The 21,387-nt window shown below is 51.9% G+C and overlaps 1 protein-coding gene across 1 annotated transcript; it reads left to right on the top strand.

The window, feature by feature from the left end:
• The first annotated feature begins 13,900 nt into the window (after positions 1-13,900).
• LOC120393929 (C-type lectin domain family 4 member F-like) lies at positions 13,901-19,830 on the top strand. The gene is made up of 6 exons (XM_039518388.1): positions 13,901-13,948; positions 15,777-15,870; positions 17,010-17,150; positions 17,492-17,643; positions 18,458-18,576; positions 19,464-19,830. Exons 1-6 carry the CDS (start codon positions 13,901-13,903, stop codon positions 19,624-19,626), a joined length of 717 nt encoding a protein of 238 aa, XP_039374322.1. The 3' UTR covers positions 19,627-19,830.
• The last annotated feature ends 1,557 nt before the right edge of the window (positions 19,831-21,387 follow it).

Genomic DNA, 21,387 nt, shown 5'->3' with positions numbered 1-21,387 from the left:
TCTGGGGATCTGACACGGAGCGGCTGTGCTCTCTGGTTCTCTAGTACACTTGTCCCATATTCTAGGCAGGACTGACTCTATTTTTAGACAAAACATAAAGAAGGGAATGACCCAGGGACTCATTCCCATTTTTGTCCATGCACCCCCGGCCAACCTCAGCGAGGCCAGCCAGGAGCACCCATGACAGCAGCAGACGGTACAAAAGGATTGATAACCATCATTGCCAATTTCCAATTGCAAACGGTGCAAAATGACTGATAACTGTCATCTCATCGCCAATTTACAATAGCATATGGTGCAATAAGGATGGTAACCATCTCTGCTACCTTGCAAAGGCAAATGAATGCTGCTGTGTAGCACTGCAGTACCGCCTCTGTCAGCAGCATCCAGTACACACACGGTGACAGTGACAAAAGGCAAAACAGGCTCCATGGTTGCCATGCGATGGCATCTGCCAGGGAAATCCAGGGGGAAAAGGGTGCGAATTGATTGTCTGCCGTTGTTTCACGGAGGAAGGATTGAGTGACGACATTTACCCAGAATCACCCGCGACATTTTTTTTGCACCGTCATGCATTGGGATCTCAACTCAGAATTCCAGTGGGCGGGGGAGACTGCGGGAACTATGGGATAGCTTCAGGATTACTACCCACAGTGCAACGCTCTGGAAATTGACGCTAGCCTTGGTACATGGACACACACCGCCGAGTGGCTGCATGCACTCGACTTTATACAATCTGTTTTAAAAAAACGGTTTCTGTAAAATCAGAATAATCCCATAGTGTAGACATACCCTTAGTCTTTGAGTAACCAATGTTTTTACATACCCTTTTTTCCCTTGGTAATTTCACTTTGTGCCTTAAAAAAAATTTATACATCCTTTTATTCCCCCCAACAGCTAAACCTTGTATCTCATGCATATTTTGCCTTTAAATGAGCCATTACCACCTCAGGATGTTTCTCTGTTAACAGGCTGGCGTTTCTTGACCTCCACCCTTCTGCAGCATTGGTTACTGGAAATACAGTTAAACTGGTTATTAAGCCTCATCTGCCAAATGCAGTCTTTTTTTTTTTTGTAACACAGTACACAACAATGGTAGCAACAAGACAAACAGCACAAGACAAAACATAAAACACAAAACACAATCTTTGTCGCAACAATAGATTCATGGTATTCTGGGTTGCTCCTCAGCTGGTACCAGCTTTTCCTGATTTTCTGAAAATCAAAAAGAACGTATTTCTACTCCTTTTGGGGTGGCAGATTATTGCTTAAAATATCTCTTCCTTTTACAAATATCCTTGCTGATTGCTGGCAACAAAGAGGAATTACCCTCATACGTTCCTGTGGTTTTATTCTATAGGCAGGCCAGGTTTCAATGGCTCCTACCTTCTAAGGGTTTAGGGGGAATTATTATCCCACCGGTTTCAGAGTGGCAGCCGTGTTAGTCTGTATCAGCATAAACAACGAGGAGTCCTTGTGGCACCTTAGAGACTAACACATTTATTTGGGCATAAGCTCAGATGCATGAAGCGAAAAATAGAGGAGCAAGTGTAAACACATGACAGGATGGGGGTTGTTTTACCAAGTGTGAGGTCAGTCTAAGGAGATAAGAGTTCATTCTTGATTCTCTCTCGTTTGCTGTATAGGATGTTGATCAGGTGGTTCAGCAGTTTCTTTGAGAGTGTGGCACAATCTCTCACCATAGTCTGTGTGGTGTGTTGATTGTAATGGATTCTTTACCTTCAGTCCTTTGGTATTATGTCCATTTCTTTGCGTTTGGAAAGGAAGATGATGTCTGTCTGTATCTGCACGAGTTTTTTCATGAAGCTGATGGATTTCCACTTCATACGGCTGAATTCAGTGCCTTGCATGGTGACAGGTTCCAGAGCGGTAGCCGTGTTAGTCTGTATCCGCAAAAACAACGAGGAGTCTTTGTTCAGTCATTACATTCATGAGGTGGTGAACCTCGGTTTGCCTTCTTATACAGCAGACCAAGTTTGTAATGTTTCTCTGCTGTGCTAAGCTTTAAGTGTGTTCACAGGTAATAGCTGAGAAGCATCAATACCATATGACCTTAGAGGTTTTTCCAAAAATCATACACACTATACATTGTTACAGGGGTACTTATTAACTTTAAATTTATTCCAACGTTTAATATTAAGATCAAGTCTATTAAAAGTATCTTGTTATACCATGCCTTTTATTTAGACAATTTGTTTTTGAGGCCAGTGTGTACAATGTTCTCTTGTAATCTTTGCATAGGCTTTTTAATGTAATTATATCCTTGGGGTTTTGGTGAATTAAAAGGTAGGGGTGTCATGCATATAAGCAGACCCCTTTCGTACCGGTCTTCAGATTTCAGCACTGCATTTACTCAGAAAAAGGATATTTTTTTCCTACTTGGAGTTAACCTGTCCCTCTCATATTTTTAGGTTTGACTTCGTTTTCCATCTTCCTCTGGAGGGTTATAATTTGAGCCTTTTGGTTTCAGGTAGTTTGTTTGCTGACCAGGCATATTCATTATCTACAGCTCCTTTGTAGTGCCATTTATGGACAGTTCTCTCTTTCCTCTATCAGTTAGGTGATTTGCATTAACACAGTATCAGAGGGGTAGCCGTGTTAGTCTGGATCTGTAAAAGCAACAAAGAATCCTGTGGCACCTTATAGACTAACAGACGTTTTGCAGCATGAGCTTTCGTGGGTGAATACCCACTTCTTCGGATGCAAGTGGTGGAAATTTCCAGGGGCAGGTTTATATATGCAAGCAAGAAGCAAGCTAGAGATAACGAGGTTATCTCTAGCTTGCTTGCATATAAACCACCACTTGCATCCGAAGAAGTGGTATTTCACCACAAAAGCTCATGCTGCAAAACTGTCTGTTAGTCTATGTGGTTTTGTTGCTTTTTGCTGCTTTAACACAGCTTTCTGGCTTGCTTTTGCATCCAAAGCCATCAGCAGCTCAGAGACCCTGTCTTAAAAGGACAAAATCAACTTCCACCCGAGTTTTGATTTCTTTTCACTTTCAACTCCTGTTTCCAGAACACCCAGCCAGCTGAAAAAGAAAACACAACCTATTGTGGCTCCATTAAGAGCTCTAATAGGATTTTAATTAAGTAGCATGTTTTGTTTGCATTTCTTTTACCCCTTCTACAATATACACTGCACATGTCCTGGGAAAAAATGCACCTTCCTTTCATAGTTTTACTTTTATAACATTATATTAGCCATATCAACTTTTACATAAGGTGTAAATGTTTCTTTTGTGCTCACAGAGTTTTCATGTACCTTCATCGAACTACAATCTGATTATTCAGAGCCACCTTAAGGCTCAGTGTTTCTAATGTTGCTTCTTTTTTTTGTGCACCTCACCCCTGCTGTTGCTCCAGAGAGGCACTATCTTTTTTCCTTATTTCTTTTACTACAGCTCTTATCTGCTATTTTGTTACCAAAAAAAAAAAGGATCCAGAATGTCTTCCCCTTCTCCTGGGTTTGATGACCCTGCTGCAGCCACGACTTGAGATATTGAATGTTATAAAGCACTGAGGTACCTTAAGGGTTAAGTGCTAAATACCAAAGCCAAATAACACCAGTTACTTGTGCCTGGCAGAAAGGCAGTTTTGCAACTTTGAATGAAAGATTCAGATGGCTTTTTAGTGGCGTTATTTAAAAACAAAACAAAAACCAATTGAAACACTCCACATATTTACACAATATGTTCACACAGACACACACACAGACACACACACACACACATCCATCCATCCTCTTTTGCTTAACATCCCTTACACTGCTTTACTGTTCACACAGCTGCCCATAGATCACATTGGTGTACGTTGGGGGCAGGTCAGTTCCAATAGAAACCCCTTCTGTTCTTTCAGCGAATTTGACTAAATTGTTCGGTCAAATGATTCAAAGCAGATTGTCTTATTGCCTGGCTTATTTACAGACCTTCCTTTGGAAAAGGGCCCATTTTCCCTTCAGAACGGCTGCAAAGACACCAAGAATTCGCTTCCTGTAACACTTTTCTTTCGTTAACATTTTCAACTGCTTCATTCCCTCCAGCCTCTGCAGCGTTAACTTCTCACTCTCTTCCCTTAACTCACTCGCTTGTCTCCCAGAATGACGCCTCCATCAACTCACATTTCACCAGTCCCAGTATTGCCCCAGGGACCTGACTTCCCCGGGCCGGGACTTGCTCCTTCCCTTACTCCTGCCACTCTGCCCTCAGGGCTCCCAGCCTGTTTTCCAATCTCCTTGTCTGTTGCCTGCCTGCTTGTCTGGGCCTGATCCTGCTTTCCTCGCTGAACCGCCCCTTCCCAGGGGCACAGGCTTTGTCCCACTAACCACCCTCAACCGCCCCCACCCTCCTGGTCCCTTCCTCTCTCTTGCTCTGGGGTGGCCATTCTGCCAGACAGGCAGTGACCCTTCCTGACACAAGGCCCAGGTACTTTGCTATTGTTTGCCCTGTTAGGCTCTACCAGTTCAGTCCAAAAGACCTTAGGCTGCCTGCGTTCTCGCCACAAAATTCTCTGTTACTCACACATTCAAGGACACCCACTTTTCCCCAGTTCCTAGGACTCCAGGCGAAAGCACCTAACTTTACCCGTCCATGGGCTCCGGGCTCCACTCCTCCATGGGCTCCAGGCTCTACCCTTCCCGTGCCTGCAGGAGGTCCAGAAGCCGCGGGACCAGTGGACCCGCCGCAGGCACGCCGTGGAAGGTAGCCTGCCTGCTGCCCCCACGGCGACCGGCAGAGCGCCCCCCGCGGCATGCTGCCCCAAGCACACGCTTGGCGTGCTGGGGGCTGGAGCCACCCCTGGGCTCTGGGCAAATACCTCCATGGGCTCTGGGCAAATTCCCTGTCCCTGTGGACTCAGGGCAAACACCCTTTCCTTGTGAGCTCAGGGCTTAATCTTTTGTGGGTTTACAGGGTCTTTTACCAGGGAAAGAGTCTTGCACAGTAACATCCTACATAATCTCTATTTCTTAACAACCACCAAAAAACAGACTGCATGCGACACATACAGGGCTCAACGCTCCCAATAAGACAGATGAACTTTTCTTGATGGCCAGGTCCATCTGGGGGACTCCAGTTTCTCCACGGTGTCATTGGCAGAGTGTTAAGGTCTGGCAGCTCTGATCTTTGGGGTTGTGTCCCGGAGTTGGTTCCCAGTCTCTGGACATAATTTCTCCACGCGAGCAGACAATCAGCCTGAGTTCTGAGTCCCAGTAACGGAATGTATCCAGAAATTAACTCGCGAACTGCGACACAGGAACTTGTAGGGAGCGACCCCACCCTGTCGTCTTTTACCTCCTACTGCAATGGACAAACTACAAACTGTTTGTACCACCCATCTCCTTCCTCTCTACCAATCCTCACTGGGGCCTCCAAATTCTGTTACCCAGGGTCCTTTCAACCCAAAGCTCCTGGTAACGTTTACCCATTGTGAGATGGTGTCAGAAATAAATCACGGGACACATGGCCGTCCAGGGCATCTGACGGATAGATGGCTGCACAAACAGGACAACACAAGAGTGCTTCCACTTCAAGCTAAAACTTTACTTAGTCTCAAGCACTCACACACGTCTGCAACAGGTTAGTAAAACACCCCCACCCCTCGATAATTACCTAAGCTGAGTGTGGCTCTCGAGTGGCACAGCGGCAGCCCGTCTGACGGTGGGGAACACAAGATGCATCCAGAGGGAGAGACCAGTCCTGAAGAGTCCCCCTACCTCAAAGTTTTCCCACTTATTTATAACACAATGACATGTCCCTTAAAGAAAACTTGTTCTGCAAGCAATTTCAATGGCCCAGCAAGAGGCTTCCTTCTGATTATTGATTAACCAGGTGGGGGTTTTTCCTAGAATTTGCCGCCTTGAGACGCTGTCAGACACATTCTTGAGGGCACATCCTGCTCCTCTAAAATGCCTGCATCAGTAACTTCAACACAGTTCTTATCAGGAAGGACATGGGGTCAAGCTGCCCTTTCTGTGGCACCCAAACCCCCATCCCCTCCTTCCTTGGTCAAGCTAAGCCTGCTGCATGGCCACTTTACGGCCTGCTTTTAGCACTAAGCCATAGTGGTTTCAGGCACTTCACTGGTTTGCCAAAATCTCCCCGTACACTGAGTGTAGGTATGGAGAGCACACGGATCGAGTCTGCAGGTGACACAAGGCTAGGAGGGAAGGGTTGCAACACTTTGGAGGATAAAGCTAAAATTCAGAGGGATCTTGCTAAGTTGGAGAACTGGGCTATAGACAACAACATGAAATTTAACAAAGACAAACGTAAGGTGCTACACATAGGGAAGAACAACCAAATACACAAATACAGAATGGGGGGAAACTGGTTTGGCAGCAGCACTGCTGAGAAGGATCGGGGAGTTGTGGTGGACCCCAACCTCAACATGATTCAGCAATGCGATACTGTTGCGGAAAAAATAAATGCAATTTTAGGTTGCAGTAAACAGAAACCTCGCATGCAAGTCACAGGAGGTGACAGTACCACTCTACTCGGTGCTGGTTAGGCCTCAGCTGGAGAACTGTGTCCAATTCTGGTCACCAATGTATAGAAAGGATGTAGAGAAACTGGAGAGTATCCCGAGGTAGACACAGATGGTCAGAGGGATGGAATGCAATGCAAGGTGTCTCAGCAAAGACTGAAGGAACTGGGTATTTTGGTTTGGAAAAGAGGAGACTAAAGGGGGATATGACAGCAGTCTTCAAACACTTGAAAGAAACATAAGAAAGATGGAGAAAAGTTGTTCTGTTTTGCCACAGACGGCAGGATGAGGAGCGATGGGTTCAAACTACAGCACAGCAAATTGAGATTAAATCTTAGGACAACCTTCCTCACTGTAAGAACAATAGGACAATGGAACAGATGCGTAGAGAGGTTGTGGAAGCTCCTTCACTGGAGGGTTTCAAAGGCTCTCTGACTGTCTGGGATAGTTTAGACACAGCAAACTGGCATCTTGGCAGGATTAGACTAGACGACCCTTGCAGCCCTTTCTAACTCGATAGTTCTATGATTCTCTGAGTTAACATCCCTTTTCTGCAGTGACGACCAGGCCTTAAGGGTTGGCTCCTGGCCCTCACTCAGATAGCTCCAGCTAGGTCTTTTCCTCTGGCTGGTGTGGGGGAAGGTGCTCCCAGGATCCCCTCTGGATCCTCCACAGGTCACTTTCTGCTCTTTACCTTTCTATCAGGGCACCAGGCACCAGCTCTCCCTGAGCGACGGAGCTCTACCAGTCCCTTGCAGGACTCTAGGCCTCTTGTCTCCCCTCTGTGAGACACCAGGCTCCATTTTACAAGTAGCCCTGTCCCTACCCCAGGCTACCATCACGTGATGTCTGATCCAGCCAGTGTCCCACACTCATCACCTGGGGTGGGGGCAGGGGCGGCTCCAGGCCCCAGCACGCCAAGCGCATGCTTGGGGCGGTATGCTGTGGGGGGCGCACTGCCGGTCGCCAGGAGGGCGGCAGGCGGCTCCGGTGGACCTCTCGCAGGCGTGCCTGCGGATGCTCCACCGGAACCACGGGACCAGCGGACCCTCCGCAGGCACATCTGCAGGAGGTCCACCGGAGCCGTGGGCCGGCAACCGGCAGAACACCCCCTGCGCCGTGCCGCCGTGCTTGGGGCGGCGAAATGGCTAGAGCCGCCCCTGGGTGGGGGCTAACTGCACACTGATGGGGCTGAGCCAAAATCCCCTAAAAGGGCCAGCCCACCCCCAACAGCACCCACCTGGCAGGGGAGGGGGAAGCCGGTGCCAGGAGTCAGGCCGGGCTGGACCAGTGGTGATGCTGCAGCAGGGCACAGAGATGCAATGGGCTGGGGGACGCGGAGGCAGAATTATGTGTAACTGTGACACCCCCCTTTCCTCCCCCTCAGCACAACTCCCTGCTGAAGCGCAGGCCTGAGCTCTGTATTTCAGGGCTTCAAAAAAGAAACGTATTGCACAGAACTGAAGCTCAGAGCTACGGTACCAGCCCCTGCCTGTAGGGGTTAACGACAGCTGCCAGTCAGCTCAGAGAGTCACAGACAATTTCTTAGTGAGCGAACATTTAACACACACACAGCCCCTCGCAGACAGTATGCGGGACACTTTTCAGTCCCTTCAGCAGCGCGGTTCGGCAGTAAATCTGTGGGGTTCCTTACAGAGACTCCCAGTGCTTTTGCTGTTGCATGTATTTCAGTGCAAGGTAACAACACAACACTCATGTGTGGAGTTTGGGCCACACCTTCCGAGCATTCCCCTCTGACCTCACATTGATCATGTCCCAGTCTCTGTGGGGGGGGGGGGGGCTCCAAATGTATGTGTCCCCCCTCTGGACTCTCCAGGGCCTGAGGAGAATGGCGGCCTCTCCGTCCCCACCCAGCACCTCAGAATCTCCTCAGCAAACACCAGTCCAAAGCCCCGTCTGGCCAGCAGCTATTCCCATGTAGCACCCGCTCCACCTGGTCACCTTCTTTAATGCCAGTTGGCTTACAGGAGTTGATGGACAGCTCTGGGTTCTCCTGGATCCCGCCACCCCCTCAGCAGGGTGAATCTTCTTTATTTTCCCCTAGGAATTTATTTGGTGGTGCCCCTCGCTCCTTCCTGGCAGGGTCACCAGGGCAGCTTGGGCGGAAAATTCTTACCACAGGGGAACTCCCACTTACTTGCCAGATCGTTGGAGACTCCCAAGAAATAACACAAACACATCCAATGTATTCAACACAGTAATTGTATTAAACAGGAGACAAACATACCATAACAGGGTAAAACACTGCTAATACCCGTGACTTTCCCCAGTCACGTCACGGGACCTGATGTATGAAATGTAAGATCAGTGTCCCGTCGGTACCGCACTTTGTTGGGGCCTTTGATGACCTATGACCACAAGATCGTCTCTGCAGTGGTTTAGCCGTGTGGCTGGCTGGGTTCAGTACAACCCAAAGGACTCACAAGTGGGAGGAGGTGGTAAGTCCTTCCACAGGTTTAATAAGCAGCAGGTTATAAAATCCGCAAACCGTCACTCCCTGGCTTGAGGACACAGTTCAGGGAGTAGGGGGTCCCCAAAACAAATTCCCTGGTGCCCTCACAAACTCCATGAATGATCCTCAGGGTCAGAGCTGACTCTGGACTCCTCGGTCACTGCAGAGGGGCTGGTCTCTGCTGGCCGGGATCCTCCTCAGGCAGGAGTCAGGCTGCGTTGGTCCCAGGATTTCCCCTCCCCACAAAGGGGTGCAGGGCTCAAGGTGCACGTTACACAACTACACTAAACTCCAAACTGTCGTCTCCCAGCCCAGCGCCCAGACACCCCCCCAGCAGGCAGCAGCCCTGGACTCGCAGCCAGAGCAGAGCTGAGCATGTGGGGACTGGTCTCCCCTAGGGAGCTGGAGGGCGAACTCAGCCTGGCTGGGGAAGTTTCCCAGCAAAACTCGACAAACTGGGAGTGATCAGTGGAGAGGAAAAAGCCAGCAAGGCTGCTTGTCCTTCCTGGAAACCTCCTGTACAGCCCCAGAGATGGCGACCGAGGCCGTCTCTACGCTACAAAGTCATGTCAGCGTTCAGCCACCAGCGTTTGTGTATCGCTGGGCGTGTGCCCACTTGGCTGCTTGTACCAGTGCTGCTCGTACTCACCAGGATGCTTGTGTAACACGCTAACCTTTGATTCCACACGTGCCCCCTCTCATCCCATGTTACTGCCGGAGCAGTGAGCAGGGTCTGTCTCTTTGGACAGCAGAACTCCCACCCGTGGATGGTCACACATAGGAAAAAGATGCAGATTTGGACAGTCGTGGATGCCCCAGGATAGGGCCGGCCTTTGGGGCGGGCGATGTGGGTGACTGCCCAGGGTGCCACGGTCAGGGGGGAGGGGGCGTGGTCCGGAGGCAAGGAGCAGGACACAGGCCTGGCCCCACACTGCCCCCAGCCTGCCCCTCACCGTGCTTCAGCGGGATGACGCTGGAGGCCCCACAACACAAGCAGGCCCAGGACACAGAGCAGGATGCCATGGCTGGGGCGGAGCTGGGGGTATCCCAGGAGGGGAGAGGGCCCAGGCTTCCCCAGGCCCAGCATGAAGGGTTAAAATCCATGTGCATTTTATATAACAACCTGGTATATGGATTGTGCCAGCTCTTCCTTAGATTCAAAGTCCAGTGTTTGGTCAAGAGACCAGAGACCTAGTGAATAGTGATTAGCTAAGAGAAAGCTGGGTAAACAGATAATCTTTTTTGCTGAAATAGGCCTGGTCAGCAAATTACCCGGTGTTGGAGCTAAGAACTAAATAATTGTGTCTTATTCAGAGTTGCAAATTGAACAAAGGATCCCTGTTCCTACTGTGTCAGTCTCTTCTGTAGGAAACATTCTTCCCACAGATCCAACCTTGAGTTTATGAAAAGTTGGCACGTGTCAGTATAAGATATGGCAGCCTCCCACCTGCCTTCCCAGGGACCAATGCCTGCCTTAAGACATAAAGGGGACAATCTTTATTGCCATATACTTTCACTGTTTCTTTGCTTTAACCTCTAGGAATGTACCTGTTGGACAATCAAAGGAGTTGCTCCATTCCTATGGACCCCAAATCAGAATTCAACATAGATATTTTATACTAATAACATTTTATCAAAGTATTAATTAAATGTTAACTTGCTAATTTGAGTCCATGGCCGGAGACATTATGTGACCTCTTAACCATTGGCTAATGTGCTATCTTGTCTTGCTGCAAAACCTATCCCGGGGTGTGGAACTGCCTACACCGTCACATTCCCCTGCCCATGGAAAAATCTATATATTCTATTGTAATCAATTGATTGACAGTATCTCTGAGCCTAATAAACCAGGTGACACTCCGCCAGCGCTGTGTGTAATAAACTCCTATGCTTGGCCTCTACACAGTGTGGATTTATGTCCTTCACAGCCCCTCCGCTGCACGACCTCCGACAGCCAATCGCACGCGCCGCGCACGGGGATGATGCCTTTACGCTCTCGCCAGAGCCCCACCCACAAGAGGGGTCCATGAAAGGCTGGGCCCAGGGGGATGGAACAATGTGAATAGTGGGGTGCTGAGAGCCACTGAACCGAACTGTAACCCCTGTATGTGATGGAAACCGCTTCCAGCCAGGGGGTGCAGCAGCCCCCCTAGATCCAGCACCTATGGCCAGGCGCTGCCGACAGAGCGCTGTCTTCCTCTTCCCTCACGCCTCCTTCCCCCATCCAACTGTCTCCCCCCCAATTCCCCCTCCCTCTCCACCTCCCTCTCCTATCCAACCATCTCTCATCTCCACACCTCCCACTACCCCTCCTTCCCTCATCCAACCACCAGGCATCACTTCCCATTTCTATTTCTGGGCCAGGGCTGCTGTCAGAGGGAGGCTCTAACCCAGCAGGCTGCTGAAAGGACCCACAGGCCAGTGATCGGGCTCGGCTCAGCGCGAAGGCAGGACAATGGTGAGGGACACTAGCTATGAGAACATGCCGATGACGGAAGCTGCTCCCCAGCCCAAAGGTAAGCACAAGAGGCTGCACTGGACCCTGGACTCCCGCTGGCCTCTCCTTGGCTTTGTGGTCTCTGCAGAGCGTCCTGGGCAGCGATCGCTTGCTCCACTGACCACGAACCCAGAGCTCAGCCTTGTGCTGGCCAGACAGCACCACGGGCAGTGGGCGAGGGTGCTCGGTCAGTGCTTCCCAGTGCGTTCTCTCCCCTGCCAGTCCCCAACGGGAGAAGGGCACAGGGGGAGAGATGGGAGTCCCTGCCCAGCATCCCAGCCTCCTGCCGGGCAGCGCAGTGCCATGGGCTGGCCATAAAAGCCAGCCAGGCTCCCCCTCCCCAGCTCACTGCCACCATCAGCCTCTCCCAGGAGGAGATCACCAGGGTCGAATCCTCACAGCCCCCATCTCTGGGGACCAGCTCCCTCTCATCCCCCCATTTCACAGTGACACCTCCTTTCCTTACCCGCTGCCCCTTCTCCGCCCGAGCACACGTGTCTAACCGTGAGCAGGGGCAGGGAGATGTAGCTGTGTTAGCAGAGAAGGGTTTTCCCCAGGGCTTGGGGATGGGGAGGGAAGGGGGCCTGTTCCTGCAAGGACAAGGAGCAAATGGAGCTGGAAATTCTGAGATAAGGACCAGGCTGTTTTCCTAAAGCTCCCAGCACAAGGGGCCCCTCTCAGGGCTTTGGCTGGGTGACTGGGCAACAAAATGGCAAATGAAATTCAATGTTGATTAATGCAAAGTAACACACATTGGAAAACATAATCCCAACTATACCTATAACACGATGGGGTCTGAATTAGCTGTTTCCACTCAAGAGAGGGATCTTGGAGTCACTATGGACAGTTCTCTGAAAACATCCACTCAATGTGCAGCAGCTTCAAAAAAGCGAACAGAATGTTCAGGATCATTAAGAAAGGGACAGAAAATATCCTATTGCCTCTATATAAATCCATGGTACACCCACGTCTTGAATACTGCGTGCAGATGTGGTTGCCCCATCTCAAAATAGATATATTGGAATTGGAAAAGGTTCAGAAAAGGGATTAGGGGTATGGAATGGCTGCCATATGAGGAGAGGTTAATAAGACTGGGACTTTTCAGCTTGGAAAAGAGACGACTAAGTGGGAATATGACAGATCTATAAAATCATGACTGGTGTTGAGAAAGTAGATAAGGAAGTGTTATTTACTCCTTCTCATAACACAAGAACTAGGGGTCACCAAGTGAAGGTTTAAAACAAACAAACAAAACAAACAAAAGGAAGTATTTCTTCACAAAATGCACAGTCAACCTGTGGAACTCCTTGTCAGGGGATATTGTGAAGGCCAAGACCATAACAGAGTTCCTAGATAAGTTCATGGAGGACAGGTCCATCATTGGCTATTAGCCAGGATGGACAGGGATGGTGTCCCTAACCTCTTTGCCAGAAGCTGGGAATGGGCGACTGGGGATGGATCATTTGATGATTCCCTGTTCTGTTCATTCCCTCTGGGGCACTTGGCACTGGCCACTGTCTGCAGACAGGACACTGGGGTAGATGGACCTTTGGTCTGACCCAGTCTGGCCGTTCTCACATTCTTATGTTTGGTTGTGCAGGTATCAGCTGAACAAGGGCCTGTTTATCCCCTTTGGTTTCAGTGCAATCCAGATGCCGTGTGGCAGCTGTTCCAGATTTGAACACATAAGAGATGCAGAGAAAGGGTCAGGAGACAGGCAGGGAGACGGGGCTGACAGAAGTGGAGGGTGCGGCCTTAGGCAGCGGCAGCTACGCACTGAGCTCAGCTAGGCTCTCTGCAGCGACAAAGGAAAAGCTGGATATGAGTCAAAAGTGTGCCCTGGTTGCCAAGAAGGCTAACGGCATTTTGGGCTGTAGAAGGAGGGGCATTGCCAGCAGATCGAGGGACGTGATCATTCCCCTCTATTCGGCATTGGTGAGGCCTCATCTGGAGCACTGTGTCCCGTTTTGGGCCCAACACTACAAGAAGGATGTGGAAAAATTGGAAAGAGTCCAGCGGGCAAGAAAAATTATTAAGGGGCTGGAGCACATGACTTATGAGGAGAGGCTGAGGGAACTGGGATTGTTTAGTCTGCAGAAGAGAAGAATGAGGGGGGATTTGATAGCTGCTTTCAACTACCTGAAAGGCGGTTCCAAAGAGGATAGTGTTACGGAACAGTTGGATTTGGGGGGTGGAGTTTCCTTGGTCAGTGGCATCTGAGCTGTAACTTTCCATGGATACGTTTCTTCTTCTCCTTCAAGGAATCCCTCCTGAGACATTGGTCCCTTGGCAGCACAGGGTACGGGGCATCGTCGTCACTGCTGTCCTTCTCCTCCTGGGTCTGGCCCTGGCCACGTCCCTCCTTGCTGTGATACTTCCAGGTAAGTTCAACTGCAGCTCCAAGTCCAACGTTTGCCAACTTACATCATGTCCAGCTGGCTCGACTGGAGGGGAGGGGGACACCTCCACATTTCAGCAGAATACTGACTGCGTTTCCAGTCTGTCCCTCTGTGACGGTGCGGTTCTGGTGGGACCCAACTGAGAGTGCCAAATCAGGACCAATTGCTCAAACAGGGCAGTCACAGCCCTAGGCTGGGGTTTTTCCACCTCTAAGGCAAACCAAACCAGCCAGACAAAAAGGACTTTGGTCTCACCCCACTGGCTAACCACAAGTCACACAAGCAATTTCCTTAGACACTCCAGTTTCCCAGTATCACCACCAGTGCACTCGTCCTGGGGATAAATGGTTATGAAAACCGACACCCCAATAAAAGAAAAAAGTTCTCTTGATCCCAAAGGACCAAGCCCTAGACCCAGGTCAATATACACATCAGATCTTACCCACAAATCACGCTGTTGCCAATCCTTTAGAATCTAAAATCTAAAGGTTTATTTACAAAGGGAAAAAGGTAGAAATGAGAGGTAGAATTGATTAAATGGAATCAATTACATACAGTAATGGCAAAGTTCTTAGTTCAGGCTTGCAGCAGTGATGGAGTAAACTGCACGTTCAAATCAAGTCTCTGGAGAACATCCCCCGCTGGGATGGGTCCTCAGTCCTTTGTGCAGAGCTTCAGCTTGTAGCAAAGTCCCTCCAGCGGTAAGAAGCAGGGTTGAAGACAAGATGGAGATGATGCATCAGCCTTATATAGGCTTTTCCAGGTGTAAGAACCTCTTTGTTCTTACTGTGGAAAATCACAGCAAAATGGAGTCTGCAGTCACATGGACAAGTCTCTGCATACCTTGCTGAGTCACAAGGCGTGTCTGCCTTCTCTCCATGGGTCAATTGTGTAGCTGATGGTCCTTAATGGGCCATCAAGCAGGCTAAGCAGAGCTAACACCAGCTTGTCTGGGATGCTTCCCCCAGAAGCACAGCACCAACTTGAAATACAGACAGCATAGAGCCAACATTCATAACTTCAACTAAAATGACACAGACATACAGACAGCATAATTATAACCAGCAACCCATAATCTGGTCTTAGACACCTTAGATGACCCCCTTTATCTAAGATTTGGTGCCACTACAGGACCTTGGTTGCAACCCATGTTCTATATGGTCCCCATTTATATCAATAACGTCACACCCTCCAAATAAATCTCCTACTCCAGGGAGTTCGATTGGAGCTGTAAGATCTTGCTCTGCTGCTTTGATACTAGCACAAACTTTCTAAGCTCAGACTGGGTTTAATTCCCTGCTCTGCCAAAGAGTCCCTGCCCTGGAGCCAGCGAACAGCTGAAAGCAGGGAGCTGGAGTGGAGAGCTCTTGGAGGAGAGGGGAGCCCCTGTTCCTTAGGGGCAGTGAGTGGCAAAGACGACTGGTGCCTCCCCGTGCTGGGGGGCCACAATCTAAAGGGGAGGACACGTGACCGCCCCACGTATCTCCTCTGCCCAGCGACCCCCACGCCCAGCCCAGGGCCACCATGCACTCCCTGCCCTGCCAGAGTTACCTGCGGGGGGCTCTGTCCTTCTCCCGCCGCACCTCCCCCCAGCACATTCGGCCAGTCTCCCTGGCAGCCGGGCCCGGGCGAGGAGCAGGAGGGAGCCGCCTCTCATGAGGCTGAAGCCGGCCGCTCCAGGTCACTGCTCTGTGACATACACCAGGAGAGAGCCCCGAACGGGGCCTTGGCTGTGCCGGTGTCGCTCCTCGGGAGGGAAGCTGTCCAAGATTACAATAAAAGACGTCATAGAGAACAGCCTCGCGCTCGGAGCATGTTCCTTCTCTGCGCGTGGCTGGTCTCCAGCCGCAGTTCGGTTTGGTCGCTGACCTGCAGACGTGTGATTTCTAGATCTCGGGGCACAGAGCAAGCTGCAAGCGGTTGAAGAAGCAGTGCAGAAACTCCAAGTCTCTCTGCAGCCTGACAAAGCCTCAGACACGTCAGCAAAGGGATCGGACAGTAAGTCGCAGGACGAGGGTCTTAGGCATCAGGGTGGGTCAGCTCCCCTCCCTTGGCCTGGAAGCTGAGCACTCTCCTGCCTACAGGGATGGTGGGTGCCTGGCATCCTCCTGCTCCTCCCCATAGACTTCCCTGCCAGGTGATCCCGTCCCCTGTCTAATGAGCTGCTGCTCTGCACCTTCCTCTGCCAGCGGAGGCTCTGTTCCCAGGGACGGGTGGCTGCTCCAGGCTCCCTCCTAGCTCCCTTCCTGGCAGTGGCAGGCTGGCTGCATCCGCCCCATGCTCCTGCGCAGGATGCCTAGTGGTCACCATCTTCCGTCCTTTCACTGTTGCTCCCTTCACTCCATAGTTTTCACCTTGGCCCCTGTATTGTCAGGGTTGCATTGGCGGGAAAGACGGATGCAGCTCATGAGACACACAGGGCCGAATTCAGACCCTGGTGTAAGCAGGACGTCAGTGGAGCTGCACTCGTGGGTCTCCATTTGCCCCCCAGTCCCTGAGCCCTCCCTGTGCAGCTCCAATAATTTGGGTACCTGCCACAGTCCCATTGCTGGAGCAGAGCGCCCCCTTGTGGCCACGTCTCACAACTGTCTGTCTGTCTGGCACAGGGCTGCACATACAAACCCGTCCATGGATCAGGTTATTCAGTGTCCAGTCAGAAAATGGGCCTGAACTAAACCCCGGCACAGAACTCGCCTGAACGCTGGGCTGTTCAAAACCCGGCCTGGAGCCCGGGGCCAGGGCTCGGGGCCATGGATGTTCTTGCAGCCCCAGCTCTGCCCCATGCTGCAGGGGACCTGCTCACAGCTCACAAGGGGGGAGCGATTGGGAGGAGGTGGCTGGGGAGATTGGGGGGACAGGGCTAGAATTCAGGAGAGCTGGGGTCAATTCCCAGCTCTGCTGCAAACTTCCTGTGTGATCTTGGGCACCTCTCCCTGCACCTCAGTTCCCCTGCAGGAAAATCATCCTTTATTTCTCCCACCTCGTGTCTATTTTGACTGTGAGCTGTTGAGAGCAGGGACTGTCCCCTCCTGTCCGTAAAGCGCCTGGCACACAGGGGCCTGCAGGTGCTGCTCTACTGCCAGTGCTGATAATCAAGTGTTCTGCATCTCCACTGACGTCACGGTGACTTTTTTTAGCTCTGCAGCTATTGGATGAAGTGCAGGCAGGAGTCCGGCTGCTGAAAGCCCAGCTGGGTAATGTCAGTGCAGCGTATGGAGAAATCCGGATCCGGCTAGACAACGTCAGTGCAGCGCGAGCAGCAGTGCAAGGTCGCTGCAGTAAGTACTAGCTGCAGTGCTGGCTGGTGCCGTTTCTGCTGGTGCTGACGATGAACGGAGGATTTCAGGCTCCCAGGCTGACAACGCAGTGACTTTCTCCAGCCCCGAGTTCTCTTCCATTAAAAATCACCGGTGGCTGCACCTGGGCCCACACCGTGGTGATCAGTGTGGAGTTAAATTACACTCTAGGCCTCGTTAGCCTAATGGGAGCACCCACTCAGAAGTTCCGTGGCCTTGGGACAGCTGAAGGGGAAGGGAAATGCAGCACTAGAATCTCTGGGCTCCCTGCGTGTGTCCCTGTGACATTATCCTGGGCTTCTCACCTCAGTCTCTGCTCCTAGGTTACCTACTGACAAAGCTCTCCAGGGGCTGGACGTTTTTCAATGGGAACTTTTATTACTTTTCACAAGAAAGGAAGTCGTGGGACGAGGCCGAGCAGTTCTGTGTGTCTCAGGACTCGCACCTGACCTCTGTCTCCTCCCAGGCGGAACAGGTGAGCGCAGGAAGCTCCTAGGAGCTTGGATAATGGGTCAGTGCCTTGTTTCATACCAGAAAGAGGTGGAAGGTGGCAGCTGAGGTTGAAAATCTGTGATGTGTCTTGTGGCAAATATCCCGCAAGGGATGCGAAGCCTTGGAACCTGTCTCAAGGGTTTCACTGATTAGTTTAAAAGCAGAGATGGGGCAGAGGAACAGAGCCAGGATCTAGACTTCCCAGAGTCTGGGGTGCCGGGGGAGGGGGATTTGGGGTCAGGCTCATTTCTGATTTTCCCTACTTCCCATGTAGCATTTCCTGCAAACCCAATGGCCTTTCCCAGTGAGGACCCCTTTGATCCCTCTCCCCAGGCCTGAGCTCCTGCTGGACAATCTAGAAGCCTGTATCTGGAAGGCTTGTGTGCAAGAGGCCATGCACCTCTCAGAGAATCCTCTCTCCCCACGTGCCCACTGCAGCCCTCACCCCATGCCTCTGCGTCACTTTCTGAGGAGGAAAATCCCACCCTCCAGCAGGGCCAGACTTTGCACCCAGTTCTCTGCTCCGAGCTTTGCCTCCTGCAAGGGCAGGGGGCTGGTGTGACACAGATGCAGACGCAGACACACACACCGAGATGCTCCAGGTCTCCCTCAGGGTCCCCCAGCTAGTCAATGTCGGCGTTGGGGGCAGGACACTGCATCTCCCGCTGCCCAGTGCCCTGCTCACACCACCAGACGCCCATTCCTCTCCCCCAAAATCTGTTCAGCCCAGGCAGCTGTGGCTGCATCCTGCAGCCTCTCTTGGGTGACCTGCACATGCTGCAAACTGTGTTGTGCAGGAGTTTCTCTCCAAGGAGACCAAGGGAGAAGCTCACTGGATTGGACTCACCGACCGGGAGACAGAAGGCAGCTGGCGCTGGGTGGATGGCACAGAATACAGAGCAGGCGCAAGCAGGGGGTGAGTAAAGCTTGAGAGACGTGATTATTTATTACACGTTTGCTCACAAGCTCTTTCGGGCAGCGTCTGTACGGCCCCTGGTGTCTATGCAGCACCTGGTACAGTGGGCCCGATCCTGAGGGAGGCCACCGGGCGCTGCCACGACAGCAGTGAATCCCCTCAGGAATTTCTGCTAATGCCCCTTTGCTTAGAGCAGGAGCCTAAACACGGAGTGTGTGTTCAGTGCCCACTGAGACCCAGGGCCAGAGCCTCCCCTGGGTAACTCGGCATTGACTGGAATGAAACACCAGCTGAGGGTCTGGCCCCAAGTCGACTCAGTGCAGCCAGGGGAGTCTGGAGTGAGCGGCAGGTTCCCGCTCTCCTTGGGATTGCGCTGCGCTCTCCCCTCGGTCAGGCTGGGCACGGGGAGGCCGTGGGGCCGGGGGCATGGCCGGAGCCAGCTGCAGTCGGTGCAGTGACCTCAGGGGGCTGTGGGCGAGGCCCATAAGCAGGGCCAGGGAGAAGTTAATGACTGGCCCCTGCTGCCCTCTCTTCCCGTTCCTGCGTTCCCATCTCGGGGGTGCCTGGGACGTGCTGTGCCACCTGCTCTGGTTCTGGGCACTGAGATCCGAGTTGCTGCTGCTCAGCGTTTGGAGCCACACACTGACTTTGGCTCTTTGCTGGCCTGTCAGGCGCAGGGCAGGTGCTACCCCCGGCCGTCAGAAGCCCTTCGTTACCATGGCCACAAGAGCTGTGGAGAACTCTGAGGGGTGGCCGGGGGGTGCATCGCTTCACCGCGTCATTGCTGGGTGTCTTGGTCCCCTGCCAGCAACAGAGTCCACAGAGCAGAACTGAGCTCAGGAATTGGCTGTGGTTCTCCACGGAGACATTAACACTCTGATCCGTAGGTTCTGGGTGGAGAATGAGCCAAACAATTACGATCCGGACAGAGGTGTTGGAGAAGACTGTGTTCAGACCTACCCAAGAAACCGGAATTTGTGGAATGATGCCAAGTGCTTTCGGCCTTTCAGGTGGATTTGTAAGCAGGCCCATGGATGGGCTGGGTTGTGACATGCAGGTCCCAGCACCTCAGAAAGCGCCTTAATTTCCAAGCTATGGAGTATATTTTCCAGCCACCTGCCAATGAGGGGCCATTGGCAGGGACGCTTTGTCTTGCTGTGATATTTCTGGCTGTGGCAGCGACAGCTGCCCTTATGCCGCTCAGTGTGGCTGGTTCTGTAATTTGTATGTTTCCAGGTCTGTCACTGAATAAAATCCTTGGATCGTGGAGTTATTGTTTCACAATCACCCGATAAATAATGATTTTCTTGACTTCTGGTAGTCAGACCTGTTCATGATGACAACAGCACCTCCGTTATCAGCCTCTTTGATTATCATGTCAGGGTTATTTCTGAGGCTGTGGATGGCATTGCGTTCTGCACGACTTAGGTTATGAGGCAAGCGATGTTGGTTTTCCACAATTTCTGCTTGTGCATGTCGGCAGAAGCACTCTATGTATAGGTCCAGACTGTCATTGTGACCCTCAGGAGTCTACCAGAAGGAGGCTGCCAGACAACTCTCCAATACCAAATTCTACAGGCTCGGCTCATGGGGGTGCTCCCAGCCCCCTGTCCTGAGCGGCTCATGGCATGGGGCTGGAAGGGATGTGCCCTGTTCCACCCCCTTCCCCCAGGCTGCGTCCCTACGGAGCTGTGTACACGCTGCCGCTCTTCCCCCTCCCCCTGGCCAGGGCCATCAGCTGATCGGCGCAGGGACGGGGGGGCAGGAAAGCACCACGCTGGGGGCAGAAGCGGGAGGGGAAGCTTGACTGCCGCAGAACCAACCTTCTGCCTCCTGCCCCCGCAGGGGAGAGCGGTGGGCGGGGGGCTGAGTGGGGCGGGGGGCCGGGACCATGGCAGGCAGCTGCGTGCCCCTCAAAATCGGCTTGTGTTCCGTGTTCGGCACGTGTGCCGTGGGTTGCCGACCCCTGGTCTACAGCCAAGCACTGAGGTACAACCGTATCTGCTCCAACCCCTCAGACAGAGACCAACACCTACAAGATCTTCACATCCCATAACTTAGCTCCCGGCAGACAGCTCACCCTTCTGTTCCCTGGATCAGCTCCTGTGCCAGGCCTGTCCATTCTTCTTAGTGAGCAGTCACCAGTCACGTAGACCTGCCTCTTCCTGGTGTTGGTGCCATTCCCCAGCCTTCCTCCCGTTCCTTCTGAATGCAAGTCCCCTTGTCTTTTGTTCTCCCTTGCGATCTACTGCAAGTCATCCTCTGTCCTTCTGGGGCTCCGAACTCTGGGTACGTACATTGACTCTTCCCCTCTTCTTGTAGGACTAGCTGCTCTTCTCTTCTCCCTGGCCCTCCCACCTTCTGCTACTCCCTGCTGCAGCCTTCTTCACTTTCCAACTCAGCAAACCTGTTCCTGAGCTCTACGTCTCCTTCACTAGCTGGTCTTTTCCTCTGTCCGGTTCTCATCATCACGTTTCCACTGGCCACTTTACTCACCCAGCAGTCTCCCCTCCGCGTTCTCCAGTCCAGCTTGGATCTGCCAGTCCTGAGTTTTCCCTTCAGACCCCTCTCGCCTTCCCTCCATCATCTGCTCAAATCCCCTTCAAAACTCAACCATAGTTTCCACCTGCATCTCCAAACCTCGGCTCTTCTACCACGGCTGTCTCTGTGTCTGTCACACCCTTACTGCCTAAGCGCCTGCCAAGGAGAGAGAAAACCCCACACCACACAAAAACAGAACGTCACCGTCCCTCCCCCAAACTCTCCTTACAATCCCGCACGCTAACTCTCCTGTTCCCAGTTGTTTGCTGG

Source organism: Mauremys reevesii, unplaced genomic scaffold, assembly GCF_016161935.1.
Source record: "Mauremys reevesii isolate NIE-2019 unplaced genomic scaffold, ASM1616193v1 Contig38, whole genome shotgun sequence".
In the NCBI taxonomy this organism is placed as follows: Eukaryota; Metazoa; Chordata; order Testudines; family Geoemydidae; genus Mauremys; species Mauremys reevesii.
The sequence above is the reverse complement of the archived record's forward strand: the minus strand, read 5'-3'. Positions and strand labels throughout refer to the sequence as shown.

Bases quoted from the DNA above. Each gene is read 5' to 3' on its own strand.
- LOC120393929 (XM_039518388.1), top strand. From the start codon at position 13,901: ATGTCCAGCTGGCTCGACTGGAGGGGAGGGGGACACCTCCACATTTCA. The intron at 17,151-17,491 runs GTAAGTACTAGC...CTCTGCTCCTAG, and splicing joins AGCAGTGCAAGGTCGCTGCA to GTTACCTACTGACAAAGCTC. The intron at 17,644-18,457 runs GTGAGCGCAGGA...TGTGTTGTGCAG, and splicing joins TCTCCTCCCAGGCGGAACAG to GAGTTTCTCTCCAAGGAGAC.